General features: G+C 47.0%; 2 protein-coding genes across 2 annotated transcripts; both read right to left on the bottom strand.

Annotated features, from left to right (window-relative positions):
• Positions 1–869: 869 nt before the first annotated feature.
• On the bottom strand, positions 870–11,106 carry LOC121615611 (protein disulfide-isomerase TMX3-like). Its single transcript, XM_041949993.1, has 16 exons — positions 11,073–11,106; positions 9,697–9,751; positions 9,331–9,373; positions 8,818–8,941; positions 8,262–8,307; positions 7,463–7,543; positions 6,689–6,788; positions 6,207–6,284; positions 3,957–4,023; positions 3,628–3,726; positions 3,391–3,448; positions 3,252–3,305; positions 2,142–2,198; positions 1,462–1,591; positions 1,313–1,381; positions 870–1,233 (listed from the first exon to the last, which is right to left on the bottom strand). Exons 1-16 carry the CDS (start codon positions 11,104–11,106, stop codon positions 1,042–1,044), a joined length of 1,287 nt encoding a protein of 428 aa, XP_041805927.1. The 3' UTR covers positions 870–1,041.
• A 625-nt stretch (positions 11,107–11,731) lies between these two features.
• opn4.1 (opsin 4.1) lies at positions 11,732–13,504 on the bottom strand. The gene has a single exon (XM_041949231.1). The coding sequence runs from the start codon at positions 13,502–13,504 to the stop codon at positions 12,068–12,070; it is 1,437 nt and encodes a 478-aa protein (XP_041805165.1). The 3' UTR covers positions 11,732–12,067.
• Between the last annotated feature and the right edge of the window lie 1,906 nt (positions 13,505–15,410).

The following is a 15,410-nucleotide window of genomic DNA, read 5'->3' as shown; positions in this document are numbered from 1 at the left end:
CCTGCCATAATAGAGGGTTGGGATGAAAAATAATATGTAAAAAATTAAATATTGCCCCAAAGAACTATAAGAAAATCTGCTGTAAAAATGTACTGTCAAATACTGGACAGAATTTACTGATTTTACACAGATTGCACATAGTGGATAAGGTGACTACAGCATTTATGATATTGCACAGTAATAAATATATATATGTCACAGTAGAATACCAGTATGTACTGACAGGTAGAGTACTCAATGAGGGTGAGTAAGAAAAGCAATTATTGTAAGGTAATTTGTGTTTGATAAATCACACATCAGTACAAAAACAGTGTGAACATGGACCCAGAGCTGCATGAACTGATGCTGGAGCTGAACTCTGACAGCTGATGGGATGAAGGACCTGTGGTAGCGTTCCTTCTTACAGGGTGGATGCAGCAGTCTGTTACTGAAGGAGCTACTGAGGGCCCCCACTGTGTCATGCAGGGGGTGGGAGGGGTTGTCCATGATGGATGTCAGCTTGGCTAACATCCTCCTCTCACCTACATCCTCAGTGGTGTCCAGAGGACAGTCCAGGACAGAACCAGCTCTCCTGACCAGTCTGTTCAGTCTCTTTCTGTCAACAAAATTGTCAGGAGAGCTGTCAAAAATCAACAAAATGACTTACAGGAAGTAATTATCAGCGGGTACCACCCTGGGATCAGGGACTAATAATTGAACTGTGGATGCAGTCTCACAAAGGTTCACTTAAAATGTTAAATATTTGAGCACTGTTTGACATTTATAAGGTGAATAGTGAAGGGCTGAGTTCAAGCACTGACTGTTGGAGCCAGCTGTTATCATAAAGCATTAAATAATCACACACAACTGCTTCTTAGAAGGACAACAGAATGTATTTCACCTCAGCAGCACCAATCAACAGTCAATAATACGCCAATCCACAAACATCACTGTCCAACTACAGCGACAATAACAAACACCAAACAGCGTGTGGCTCTCCAGTCATGTTTCTGGATCTAAGTGTGGATCGGTTGTAGTTGAAGGTCCTCCGGATTTTGCTCATCAGTCAGACTTTTTGTCAGTCAGTTTTTTGCGGCGCTGCAGTGACGGAGCTAACAGCGCGACGCCGTCATTGTCATCGTCGTCACTCGCGGCGGGTCGAGCCCTACAGCAGAGGTAGCAAAAAACGGCGGCGATAGTGAGCGGGAAGCCAACCAGGAAGCAGCCAAGCAGCGGAGCTCGGTGGAACACCGGCTGGACGGAGAGAGACGACGTAAAGGTCAGAAGGTATGAGACAGGAAACAAGAGAAAGGACTGATGACCGCAGGCTTACCAGCAGTGTGAGTTTGGCGTCGTAAACGAAGCGCTTGAGGCGCTGACCGACACCGTTTCCTCCCTGACACTGTCACAGAAAAATATTTCAGATAATCAGACACAGCTGTTGGATCTCGTCCGTTGTCTTCCATGTGAATATGGACTCACCTGGATACTACCATCCAGAACTCCATTCAGAAAGTCCAGCAGGTGGCGCTCTGTCTCCATGGCACCCGGTGGCAGGAAGTAGCCATCATTGGACAGATTAACCACAATGAAGGAAGGCACGGTCACCTCACTGACAACAACAATCATATTCAGTTCAATCAACACGTCACCTGGTTGTAGGCAGGTCAACACGACGTGAGTTACTGTTGATGACTCGTCATCAGTGTCTCCAGTCATTTACGGCTCTATTCGTTAACAGTCCGAGTGTCTCTAGTCTTGTCGTCTCTTGTCATGAACGGCGCTAGTCTTAAAGTTATTGATAGTAATCATTTACATCTGACATCTGTTACCCTAAAAAGGCATAGTTCAGGTTTGTTGAAGGGAGGTTGAACCCAGAGCCAGTGTACTACCTACAGCAGGTGGTGGTTGTCACACCCCCAGTCTGAAGAGGCAGACTGACTATTGTCAGTAAGCCTTTTTTTAGGTGGCAAACATACTGCAGAACCTCCAAAGCAGAACGTTAGCTTCGCTCCTGTGCACCATGCTGCTTCTTCAAACTGGGGGTGTTGACGACCACCATCTGCTGCAGGAGGAACACTGGCTGTGGATCAGTACCTCAGTCAACCTCACTTCAACAAGCCTGAACTGTGATCATGAATTAACTTTCAACACAAACTTACCCCATTACAAGTCCATTAATGTAGCCACTCCCCTCCATGAAACCAAAGAGGAAGTTTCTGACAGACAGACAGTGAGACAGTCAGTGAGACAGACAGACAGACAGACAGACAGTCAGACAGACAGACAGACAGACAGACAGACAGGCAGACAGGCAGACAGGCAGACAGACAGTCAGACAGACAGACAGACAGACAGACAGTCAGTCAGTGAGACAGACAGTCAGTCAGTCAGACAGACAGGCAGACAGTCAGACAGACAGTCAGACAGTCAGTGAGACAGACAGTCAGTCAGTCAGTCAGACAGACAGACAGACAGACAGGCAGGCAGACAGACAGACAGTGAGACAGGCAGGCAGACAGACAGACAGACAGTCAGACAGGCAGACAGGCAGACAGACAGACAGACAGACAGTCAGACAGTCAGACAGACAGACAGGCAGACAGGCAGACAGACAGACAGACAGTCAGACAGACAGACAGTCAGACAGACAGTCAGACAGGCAGGCAGGCAGGCAGGCAGTCAGACAGACAGACAGTCAGACAGTCAGACAGACAGACAGTCAGACAGGCAGACAGGCAGACAGACAGACAGACAGACAGTCAGACAGACAGTCAGACAGGCAGACAGACAGACAGACAGACAGACAGTCAGTGAGACAGACAGTCAGACAGACAGTCAGTCAGTCAGACAGACAGACAGACAGACAGACAGACAGACAGACAGTCAGTCAGTCAGACAGGCAGACAGACAGACAGTCAGACAGACAGTCAGACAGTCAGTGAGACAGACAGTCAGTCAGTCAGACAGACAGGCAGACAGACAGACAGACAGACAGTCAGTGAGACAGACAGGCAGACAGACAGACAGACAGTCAGTGAGACAGACAGTCAGTGAGACAGTCAGTGAGACAGTCAGACAGACAGACAGACAGACAGTCAGACAGACAGACAGACAGTCAGTGAGACAGACAGTCAGACAGGCAGACAGTCAGACAGACAGACAGACAGACAGTCAGACAGACAGACAGACAGACAGACAGACAGACAGGCAGTTTCAGGTGTTTTCTGTTCTTTCGGAGTGAATCTTGTGGATTTCTGGGAGACTCTGACCTGCTGTAGATCTCTCTGTAGTCTGCAGCCACTTTCTCCACCAGACTCTTAAACCTGAACAGGTAACAGGAAACGCATCACAGATGGTTCACACAGGTGGTGTCTGCTGTGAACTGATGGAAGTGGGATGTGGTCTTACCTGAGACTTTCCTCACTCAGACCCTTCTCCTCCACCAGCGCCAGCACCACCAGTTTCCCTGCGGAACATTGTAACCGTGGTTTCAGCTTTAAGTTGTTTTGTGTGCCAGAAAACAAGCATAAAATCAAAACAGGAGAATGTTCAGCTGAACTATGAAAGGTCTTTTATGACAGGTGCTCGTCTCTCTGCTTACCTGAGGATGTGACGTTAGACCGTACTGAGGTGTGTTTATGTTACCTGACTCTCCCATGGCGTACAGAGTGTAGCCGTCAATCTTCAAGTAGTTCGGGAAACGTTCTCTGTTGATCCACGACTTCAGGTCCCCGTCAAGCTCCTCTGAAATCCAAACAAAACGTTCTGACTCCTTTCATGTCATCGGCTTCAGCTGACACTTCAACTGCTTTCAGTGCGTCAACATTCACATGCAAACATCTGAAGACATTTTAACATGGTTACACAGTGAGCACGCTTCAGGCTGTCGTCATGGTGACATCAGTTCTGGTACAAACAGCTGCAATAATGAGTCATTTAAAGCTGAATCAGTTGAAAGTCAGTTCCTGTCTCACCGTTGAAGGTGAAGTATGTTCCATCTTTAAAAACCATCACAGCTGGTAGAGATGGGAGGGACACGGCCTGGAAACACGACGAACCAGAGACACTGAACACATGAGTGGAGGTCTACGGAGAGGAAGATCAAGGGAATGTGCTCTACAGTCCGCTACCACCATCTACAGTCTGCTACCACCCTCTACCACCACCTACTGCCCTCTACCACCACCTACAGTCTGCTACCACCCTCTACCACCACCTACTGCCCTCTACCACCACCTATAGTCTGCTACCACCCTCTACCACCACCTACAGTCCGCTACCACCATCTACAGTCTGCTACCACCCTCTACCACCATCTACAGTCCGCTACCACCATCTACAGTCTGCTACCACCCTCTACCACCATCTACTGTCCTCTACTGTCCTCTACCACCACTTTCTGTCCTCTACCGCCCTCTACCACCACCCTCTACCACCACCTACTGTCCTCTACCACCCTCTACCACCACCTACTGTCCTCTACCACCACCTACTGTCCTCTACCACCCTCTACCACCATCTACTGTCCTCTACCACCCTCTACCACCACCTACTGTTCTCTACTGTCCTCTACCACCACTTTCTGTCCTCTACCGCCCTCTACCACCACCTACTGTCCTCTACCACCACCTACTGTCCTCTACCACCCTCTACCACCACCCTCTACCACCACCTACTGTCCTCTACCACCACCTACTGTCCTCTACCACCCTCTACCACCACCCTCTACCACCACCTACTGTCCTCTACCGCCCTCTACCACCACCCTCTACCACCACCTACTGTCCTCTACCACCATCTACTGTCCTCTACCACCCTCTACCACCACTTACTGTTCTCTACTGTCCTCTACCACCACCTACAGTCTGCTACCGCCCTCTACCACCACCCTCTACCGCCCTCCACCACCACCAACTGTCCTCTACCACCCTCTACCACCACCTACTGTTCTCTACTGTCCTCTACCACCACCTACTGTCCTCTACCACCACCTACTGTTCTCTACTGTCCTCTACCACCACCTACAGTCCGCTACCGCCCTCTACCACCACCCTCTACCGCCCTCCACCACCACCTACTGTCCTCATCCACCCTCTACCACCACCTACTGTCCTCTACCACCACCTACTGTCCTCTACCACCCTCCACCACCCTCTACCACCACCTACTGTCCTCTACCACCCTCTACCACCACCTACTGCCCTCTACCACCACCTACTGTCCTCTACCACCCTCCACCACCACCTACCTTCCTCTACCACCCTCCACCACCCTCTACCACCACCTACTGTCCTCTACCACCACCTACTGTTCTCTACTGTCCTCTACCACCACCTACAGTCCGCTACCGCCCTCTACCACCACCCTCTACCGCCCTCCACCACCACCTACTGTCCTCTACCACCCTCTACCACCACCTACTGTCCTCATCCACCACCCTCTACCACCACCTACTGTCCTCTACCACCCTCTACCACCACCTACTGCCCTCTACCACCACCTACTGTCCTCTACCACCCTCCACCACCACCTACCTTCCTCTACCACCCTCCACCACCCTCTACCACCACCTACTGTCCTCTACCACCCTCCACCACGACCTACTTTCCTCTACCACCCTCCACCACCACCTACTGTCCTCTACCACCCTCCACCACCCTCTACCACCACCTACTGTCCTCTACCACCCTCTACCACCACCTACTGCCCTCTACCACCCTCCACCACCCTCTACCACCACCTACTGTCCTCTACCATCCTCTACCACCCTCTACCACCACCTACTGCCCTCTACCACCCTCTACCACCACCTACTGTCCTCTACCACCACCTACTGTCCTCTACCACCCTCTACCACCACCTACTGTCCTCTACCATCCTCTACCATCCTCTACCACCCTCTACCACCACCTACTGCCCTCTACCATCCTCTACCACCACCTACTGTCCTCTACCACCCTCTACCACCACCTACTGTCCTTGACCATCCTCTACCACCCTCTACCACCACCTACTGTCCTCTACCATCCTCTACCACCCTCTACCACCACCTACTGCCCTCTACCAGCCTCTACCACCACCTACTGTCCTCTACCATCCTCTACCACCCTCTACCACCACCTACTGTCCTCTACCACCCTCTACCACCACCTACTGTCCTCTACCACCACCTACTGTCCTCTACTGTCCTCTACCACCACCTACTGTCCTCTACTGTCCTCTACCTTTGGTAAGACATCTCTGGAAGTGGAGAAGAAGTAGGTGTGAACAATCAGCTCCTCTGCAGCTGATATATATTTTCCCTAAAAACAGATCAAAGGTCAAAGGTCAGCATTGTGTCTGCTTGTGTAGTTGTGCATCTTTGTGAGGACGGATTGGTTTAGCAAGGGTTTTGTGTTTGGAGTGTGTGTGTGTGTGTGTGTGTGTGTATGTGTGTGTGTGTCTCTGTGTGTGTGTGTGTGTGTGTGTGTCTCTGTGTGTGTCTATGTCTGTGTGTGTGTGTGTGTGCGTGTGTGTGTGTGCGTCTGTGCCTGTGTCTGTGTGTGTGTGTGTCTCTGTATGTGTGTGTGTCTATGTCTGTGTGTGTGTGTGTCTCTGCGTGTGTGCCTGTGTGTGTGTGCCTGTGTGTGTGTGTGTGTGTATGTGTGTGTGTGAGAGAGAGAGAGAGTCTGTGTGTGTGTGTTTGTCTCTGTGTGTGTGTATGTACCTTCAGCTGTGATGTCGCTCCAACATAAACAAACATGACATCGTGGTGGTTCATGGCGTGTTGGAAGAGCTGCAAACTGCTCAGGGATCGAACCAACGGCCTGATTGACACAGCACGGACAGACTGTATAATGTGACTGACATTTGACAAAATGACACAACTTATTTATTTTACATTGAATCTGCACCAAACATAACAAAAATATAAATTCTAATATTTGTCTCTGGGTCAAATTTAGCCTCCCGACACCAGCGAAAGAGACTGTTTCTATAGTTTCTATGAAAATATTTCAGAAATGTATTGATAATCAAACTAATAAGGCTCATATAAATACCAACATCACTACGACGTCACAAACAGTATCAGCCTCTAGTCTGGCAGTAAATGTACTACATCCATGTGCAGTTACCTGAGTTATGACTGATTCGAGGAGAGAATGGTATCAGACCTACATAAAATGCAAACTTCAATCCTAAAACAATAAGTTCTGTAAATCAGTTGTGTTCTGCAGCGAATGAAAACATGCAGGTCTGTAAATCTATCTCAGCTGACCTGGAGAGCTCTGATTGGCTGTTTATATTCGGCACATTTACCTACTGCACATATTTACAAGTATAGTTATAAAGTGCATATTTTCACTTTATGCGTCTATGAGCGTTATAATTTTAATATATATTAATATAATTGTTGCTGCTGTAAACAGTCTGTGCAGACAGACACATTAGAATAAGATGACTATAAGATAAATATTTGGTAATACTGATGTTAACGCACCCTCCAACTCGATTAGCGAAGTCCATGATTCCCTCTCTGGTTCTTGGTCCTGAATAATTATATTTCACATCTTTCTTCAACCTGAAAACAGAAAACATGCTCAAATAAGCCAAAAGTAACCTTTAGAGATAAGTTTTAACCTTTTTGACCGAGCAATACGGCCACCCAGCCAGGAAAAAACACCCGACGACACATATCCGAGTCAGTTCACCACGGCATCAACGAACGCGTCAACACCTGTGAAACCTGCACTGACACTGCTCACAAAGGTGATTGTTGTGCCTGCGTAACTAACTGGTTTGAGGGAAGGACATGTTTACCTGATAAAGTCTGATGTTACTATTTGCTGCACGAGTAGCTTCCATCTTACACGTCTTTGACCAAATCAATGTTACGATTTTGAGTTGGTTTCCTGCGATGCTAACAAGTTTAAATGTGGCTGTTAACCCTGCTCATACCTGTTCGACTGTATTATTAGTCTGAGTCGGAAGCTTTCACGGAGGGAGGGGTTTGTGGTGGGGGTTGAAGTTGCTCTGAGAAATGTTTTTTTCTCGTATCTCTTTTTATTTCGTCGTGTTTTTAAACGTCTGCTGTGCAGTATGTTTGAACTCAGCTGAAATAACAGCTTTTTTTGTGCAGGCAGAGGTCTCATGATAGCATTAAGCTAGGTGGCATAGATGTTACTCTAGTCCCGTGGAACATCAGGGACTTGTTCTAAACGATTATATCCACAGCCATATTTGATGTTGTGATAAAGACGCAGTGGATGTGTTGCCTCTGTGCAACAGTGAGGACTCACATGATGATGGCTGGATAACCTCTGACCCTGAACTCTTTCGCCAAACCTGCAGAGAGAATCACAGCATCAGTAATGACCTCTGACCTATCATGAAGATCACAGTCGCCGCATTTCCATGGAAACAAGAAAACAGATGGCAACAGGAAGTTAGTACCCTGGTTACTGGCACACACCGTTGTGTTCATGAACATGAGTCAATAGCTTTGGTGACTGGTTAAATCACAGTTTATTACTGTTTTTGCACAGAATTTTATTCCATATTATTATTATGGGGTTTGGTTTTTATTTTAATAAACCAGATTCCAAAAAAGTCTGGGCGCTGTCTGAAACAACAGTTTCCTGAAGTGTTCCTGAGTCCAGGTATTAATCTGGAGTGCTGAACCTCGCTCCATCCTCGCTGTGACCTGCTACCAATCACAAATCATTACATAGATTTACTAGTAATACTTTTATTTTGCTAATCTCATTTTAATGGTGTTGTGAACTGGTGCTGCCAGTGGAGGATGATTTTGTTCAGTTTATTACACATTATGGTTACTTTGATGGTGTCACTGACCGGTGCTGACGGTGGCATCTGATTTGCCAACATTGACCGGAGACCCCAGACTCTTGAGTTCTGATCCAATCTGATGCCAAACAGGATCCAGCTGTTTACAGAATGTACACCAGGGGGCGTAAAACTGCACACAGTCCAAACACAATACGTCACCACAAGCAAAATAAAATCTATTAAATAAATGTAATATAAGTAAATAAAAACAAACTACACTATTACACCTCAATATGTAGACAAAATATCAGCCGATGTAAACGACCTGCAGGCACATTTACTGTCAATATTACTATTATAATAGTTATAACAGGTGAGAAGTCAGAACAGGTGAGACTGAAGAGGTTCTAGAAAATGTCAGATTTCAATGAAGAGCTCATCGTACAGACAGATTTCACTGGAACAAGTGAATCATCTGGATAGTAACCAGTAATAATCACTGTTTGCTGATGAAGAGGACCATCGATGTATTTGAGCCATGTTGAATGAAAATGAAGCATAAAATAAACGTGGGCGTACTTTGATGAGCCAGATGTCGTCGGCCCCTCTCGTCTCCATGAAGCTGTTAAACACAAAAATCACAATGATTATTAATTCAGATGAAAACATCAGAATGAATCCTGACGTTCAACGACAGGATGATGTTTCCTGTGTTGAAGCTGCACTTTGACCACAAACTGCTTCTCTTCATGGACTCACGTCACACATGAGGCCTGTTGTTCTTCTGTTTGTTTGTTCGTCCATCTGGTCTCAGATTCTTTATGTTTTAGTTTACAGAATAATGAAATCAAATTCTTTCTCTCTAAAATCGCATGAAAACCTCTGACTTTACAACAGAGATGAAAAAAGTACGAAGGACTCATTTTAAAAACAGTTTGTACTCACCTGTCATCCAATTCCTCCACGAAGGCAGACGCAGACACCAACAGAAGCAGAAACACTGAAAACAAACAAACATGATGATCAAACAAACACAAAGAATCAACAAACAAATAATCAAAAACAAACAAACAACAAATAATCAACATCAAACTACTTCTACTCTCAAACAGCACTACAAACTGCAAACTGGAGCCTGGACAGGGGCTGGATTTTGTCCCACTGGCTGAGGCCTTGGCAAGGTTTGGGGACCCCAGGAAGGCCAGGTTGCAGGAAGGAGGCTGTGAAGCTGTGAGAGTTTGATTAAGGTTCTTACTGGAGCCACACCGACCACACAGGAACGAAGCTGCACTCAAATCAAGTTTATTTTCCGTTGCAGGAATCGGGAATTGGTGACAGCTGGATGATTATAATGGAGACTACCAATGGTTCTATAGAGGCAGGAAACATCTTGTCTAATGCAAAATACATACAAAAATAACCCTCCAGCAATAACTTGTTAAATTTATATGATTCAAATAATATTTAGTCAAACTTTGAATCAGTGTCACAATAAACCAGTAAAATCAAATCATCTATTTAACTTATTAGCTTAATCAATAAATATGATCCTGATCAATAAATGAAACTTGACTTACATTGAAACAATTCCAAAGACACATTGTTGATAAAACAATCTCATTCTGGAGCTTTCAACCTTCTGAAGTGATCTTCATCATCAGTTTCAATCTACTGATGAGGACCATGTGACATGGCTGAAAGTCAGTAAGTGGACCTTACAAACAAACTGGAACCAGAACAGTGTTTTTACCACATGACTCAAACAAAGATGGCCGTCAGAGGCGACTCGCCCGGCTGCGATTAACTGAGCTGAATCAAGCCACGAACAAAAGTAAACCACACTTTGATCAATAAAGAAATAAAAGGTGCGATTGGTTTGCTGATCACACGTCAGTGTTCACGTTCGTCAGGTTTAATTAAACGACAGACAGAAAGCTTCTTATTTTACCATCAGATTAAAGATGATCGGATGCATCATCTTAATCCAGCAGGAACACACTCAGCAAACAAAGAAAATAAAATGTGCCTTCACTGTTCAACACGTTTCAGATCAACGATTCAGGTTTGGTCAAATAACCTTCTGGATATTTTCACAACTGGAGTTTATTTCAGATAAAAAGTGAAACTCCTGAATAGAAAACTCTCACATACCTGGTAATTCTGAGACGAACAGATTTAAACTGAGGTCATTCGATTCTTTGCAGAGGTTAACTCTCATTAATCCTTGTTAGTCTTTGCTTTTCTGTAGCTCCAGGACTCTCTGACTTGTGTTCTGGGTCAGAATGAGTGTAAAGATGAATGGAGTCTGGTGGAGGACTTACCTGACAGAAGAACTGTGTTCCTCAAAGCCGACATGTTGACTGACAGAGGAGCTGCAGCGCAGAGGGATTAACAGCAGAGCTAATCTGCTAACTGCTAGCAGAATGAACACAGTGCTTATCTGCTGGATTAACGGGGTTAATTCAATCCAGTGAAGCTTTATTGAGACCAACAACACAGACAGAGTCTACTGATGATCATTTAACACGAATATGTAATAATCACAGTGGAAGTCAATGTTAGTGAGGAAGACTCAACGCTGATGTTAGCAGCAGAGGTGGAGGAGGAGACAAAGAAGAAAATAAAGCATGTAAAGATGGAAGGAAGGAAGGGGGGATGGAAGGAAGAAACAAGGAGATAAGAAAGGAAATAAGGAGGTATGATAGGAGGTGAACAGACAGACCAGTTGTTTGAGCCTGCAGCAGAGAATGAGGTCTGAACACAGATCAATACCTTTGAACGTGTATTGATCAGTCAGACTGAGCGATCTGGATTCAGTCAGTAAAATCAGTCGTCCGTCCGGAACAAAGCAGCTGAAGTTAACGGAGTCGATGGTGGAAGAGAGTAAGTATTGAAGTGAAGCAGTCAGAAACATTTCATGAGTCTGTTTCCTTTTATTACTCCACAAACATGAAAACATCCAAAAGCTGCTCAAACACTGAAGCTCCAGCGCTGTCCAACATTTAAACAGAGTGAGGGTTCCATTAGGATAGAAGCTTAATCACAATCACTAAATCAGCCTCTATGATCAATAAATAAATCAATAAAACTAAAGTGCATCTCAGCCGAAGCTCAACATTTCAGGATAATTTGGGACAGTTTGCCTGAAAAGAGCAGTGAACACAAGCAGCATAACCATGACAACAGTAAGCAAAACAGTGATGTCATCACCCCGCCCCCTCTACATCAAATCAAAGTCTTCAATTAGAAATCAATCAGTCTGGAGACATCAGTGAGAACAGCGGACACGTTCTTCTTCTGCAGTTTTTAAATCGTGTCATCGTAGTGTGTGATGGGGTGGAGGTCTTCCCTCTGCTGCAGCGCCCCCCTCAGGCGTGTTAGAGCTGAGGGGGGCAGTGTCGCTGCTGTCCGTGGTGTCGGCAGTGATGTCAGTGGACACCTGTAGAGCGAAGGCCGTTGACCCGACGCTGGATCCATCGGCTTCACTCTCTGTCCAGCAGGACTCGCTGTCGGACGCTGAGGACAGTCGGGTCTTCCCCCAGCGGCTGCTGGCCCGGACGCTGGCACCGAGCTGGACCCCTGACGAGCTCTGACTGGTGAGTGTGGCTCGACGAGACAAAGCGCCGCTGGAGCTGAAAGACGAACGTAGGTCCTTGTCCTGCAACCGCAGCAGAGGGCGCAGCAGCGGGACATAGCGGCCGATGGCGGCGCGATACTTTGGGTGTGTGATAGCGTAGATGATGGGGTTGTGGATGGCGGAGGCCTTGGCAATGACGGCAGGAATCGAGTTCATGTAGGGCGTCAGGAGGTGGGCATAGCCAGCTGTGGCAGTTAGAGCGACCGCAGAGTACGGTGACCAGGAGACGATGAAAAGCAAGATCACTCCCAAAGCCACTTTAGCCAACCGCCACTCACTGTGCAGACGCTCGAACGCCTTGTTCGTCTCTCCACAGTTCAGCTGCTCCACCTCCCGACCTGCCCTACACACCGCCCAGAAGATGGCGAAGTAGCAGCCAGCGATCAGACCAAGAGGGACGAAGAAGACAAAGGTGAACAGCAGGATAGTATAGGCACGCACAGCAGCAGTGAAGCTCATATAGTCCCAGCTGCAGGACGTCTGCAGGCCTTCAGGGACATAGGCGCTCCACCCAAAGAACGGCGGCAGACTCCAGCCCAGAGAGTACAACCACACCCCCGCCAGAACCCCCAACACCCGGCCACGACTCACCGTGCCCAGCAGGGCCAGTGGCTGCGTAATGACCAGGCAGCGGTCCACCGCGATGGCCGTCAGCGTCATCATGGAGGTGATGCCAAACAGCGCACCACAGAAGGCGTACAGCTCACAGGCAAACTCCCCGAACACCCAGCGGTGATGCAAGCTGGCCACGAAGAAGACCGGAGACTGCGTCAGAGACATCAGGAAGTCCGCAGCTGCAAGGTTGACCACCAGCAGGTTGCTGGGTGTCCGCAATGTTCTACTGCGACAGAACACGTAGATGACCAGAGCGTTTCCCAGCATGCCTGTCACTCCCACCAACAGGATGACAGAGCCTATGATGTAGTGGGCGTGGTCAGGGACGTCCACGGTGGGGAACAGGTGAGGCTGCAGGTGAGTGTGGTGCGTGGGCGTCTGGCCAGGCAGGTGGAGGAGCTTTGACGTCCTGCTGTGATTATGGTGACCAGAAAGGAAGGAGGTGCAATTTTCTCCCCGGGAGCAGAGAGACAGCTTCCTGGTTGGGTGGTGATGACTCATTGTTGGCGGCGATGGATGGCGGTTGAATGGCAGCAGGATGTTGGCAGGATGTTGGCTGGTTTCAGCTGCTTCTTTCAGCTCTGGCGGGGGTCTCTCTGCGAACCCGTCTGTGCTACTGCAGCCCTTTATATCAGCGTGATCAATGGATGACGGGGGATTATTGAGTCCACCTCAGACTGGTCCATTAACTCTCTGCACTCAGAGAATAAATCAACATCTGGACCAGATGTGACCTGATTGTTTGAACGGTTGTAGATCGTCTGTAGCTCGCTGAGGTTAATGAGCTTTTAACTGAAACAGGTCACACAGCTTCCTGCTTATTGTCCTCGACATGGACTGATGGACGTGAACCACGTCGTTTAAGATTTTAATTTATGAACTAAATAAACAAACTGTGTAGTTTATCCTCGAGGCTGTTTTATTCATCTGGAAATAGAAATAAGCAAAATCTGTTGAAAAGCTTTTTGCAGGTCGTTAAAGGAAACTAAAATAACTGAGTTCATACTGACCACTGCCTCAGAACATGGTTCTATTTTCCAAATAATCAGACCCAAATATAGACTAGATGTTTCTATGACACGTACAAGTAAATGATTACAGACTTACAGAACCTATGAAATAAAGAGTGTGATATGAAAGTCTATAGAAGCTGGAAAGATATTAAATTTAAGCAGATGAATTGAGTCGGACAGGCTGCAGAACTTCAACAAGAAAAGAAAACTAAAACTTCATTTGTGACTTTCATTGTCTGCTGACCAAACTGGTCAGTCTCCGGAGAGAACCCCTTTAACCGAGAACCAGCAAACACAACTGGAGAATCACAGAATATAACCACAGAACCAGAGCACAGAGGCTGCACTGGCCTAAATCCTGACGGTGCAACCGGAGCAGCTGCACCAGGACCCAGAAGCCTTCAGGGTCCATGAAGAGAGGCCGATTGTGCCGCTTTACGGCAGTAAACTGACTGTTTCACAGTCTTCAAAGGAACTCTTCAGTGACGACACTACGTTCAACCACGTTCTTCAAAAGGTTGGTGCTACGTTACCGCACAAATCCCAAAACCTGTTGATGTCCAGATGTTTCTTCTGTGCACGCGTTTCTACCTCAGCCTTATAAACTGTTGGCTAGACAACACAGAGCTGACTGTTAGCCGCCGGAGACCATGTGTCTGCTGTAAAAACCCCAACTGAGACACATGTCCTGAATGTGCATGTCCAAAGAAAGCTCCTAAAACCTGAATATCAGCATGTCTCACATCTCAATCAGAAAATTCTCCATTGGGTCAAACTTGAAGTTGCTGTTAACATGACCAGTACAACATCTGGAATATTGTCATGAATGAATATATAGTCACTTCACCTGAACTGTCATGGTAACATTACCCTGAAATGTCTCCACCCCAGCAGGTGAATGATGCCTTCACTGCCCATGTAGATGTCATGAAAGGTCTAACTAAAATCCCCTCATCAGTGACAGGATGGGAAGAAGCTGCAGTCCTAAAAAACAAAAGAACTGGAAAATTATCACAGTACCAAAGATTTTACAGTAAAAAGATGTTAGACGTCCATCCCTGACTGTCTCCGACCAGCTCCTTCCATTCAGAGCCAGCTCTACATCTGACTGTGAAGGATCCGGCCCAGACGCTCCTTGTGGACCAGCAGCTTGTGTGATGCTTGTGCAGCACTGCTGTTCTACCTCAGCACACCTGTCACTATCACCGCCGCAGAGCACCCTTTCTCCAAGCTGAAGCTGATAAAGTCTGATAAAGACATTTTGAATCTATGAATCACAGACCTCATGTGTCACCCGCCACCGCTGGCGGTGCTATCGCAGCACGCCATGATCGCTAATGTTAGAGGAAACATCAGCGAGGTTCAGCCATACATGTCTGAGCCTCAGTCAGACC

Source organism: Chelmon rostratus, chromosome 12 (genome assembly GCF_017976325.1).
Source record: "Chelmon rostratus isolate fCheRos1 chromosome 12, fCheRos1.pri, whole genome shotgun sequence".
In the NCBI taxonomy this organism is placed as follows: domain Eukaryota; kingdom Metazoa; phylum Chordata; class Actinopteri; order Chaetodontiformes; family Chaetodontidae; genus Chelmon; species Chelmon rostratus.
This window is presented reverse-complemented; position numbering and strand designations above follow the sequence as displayed.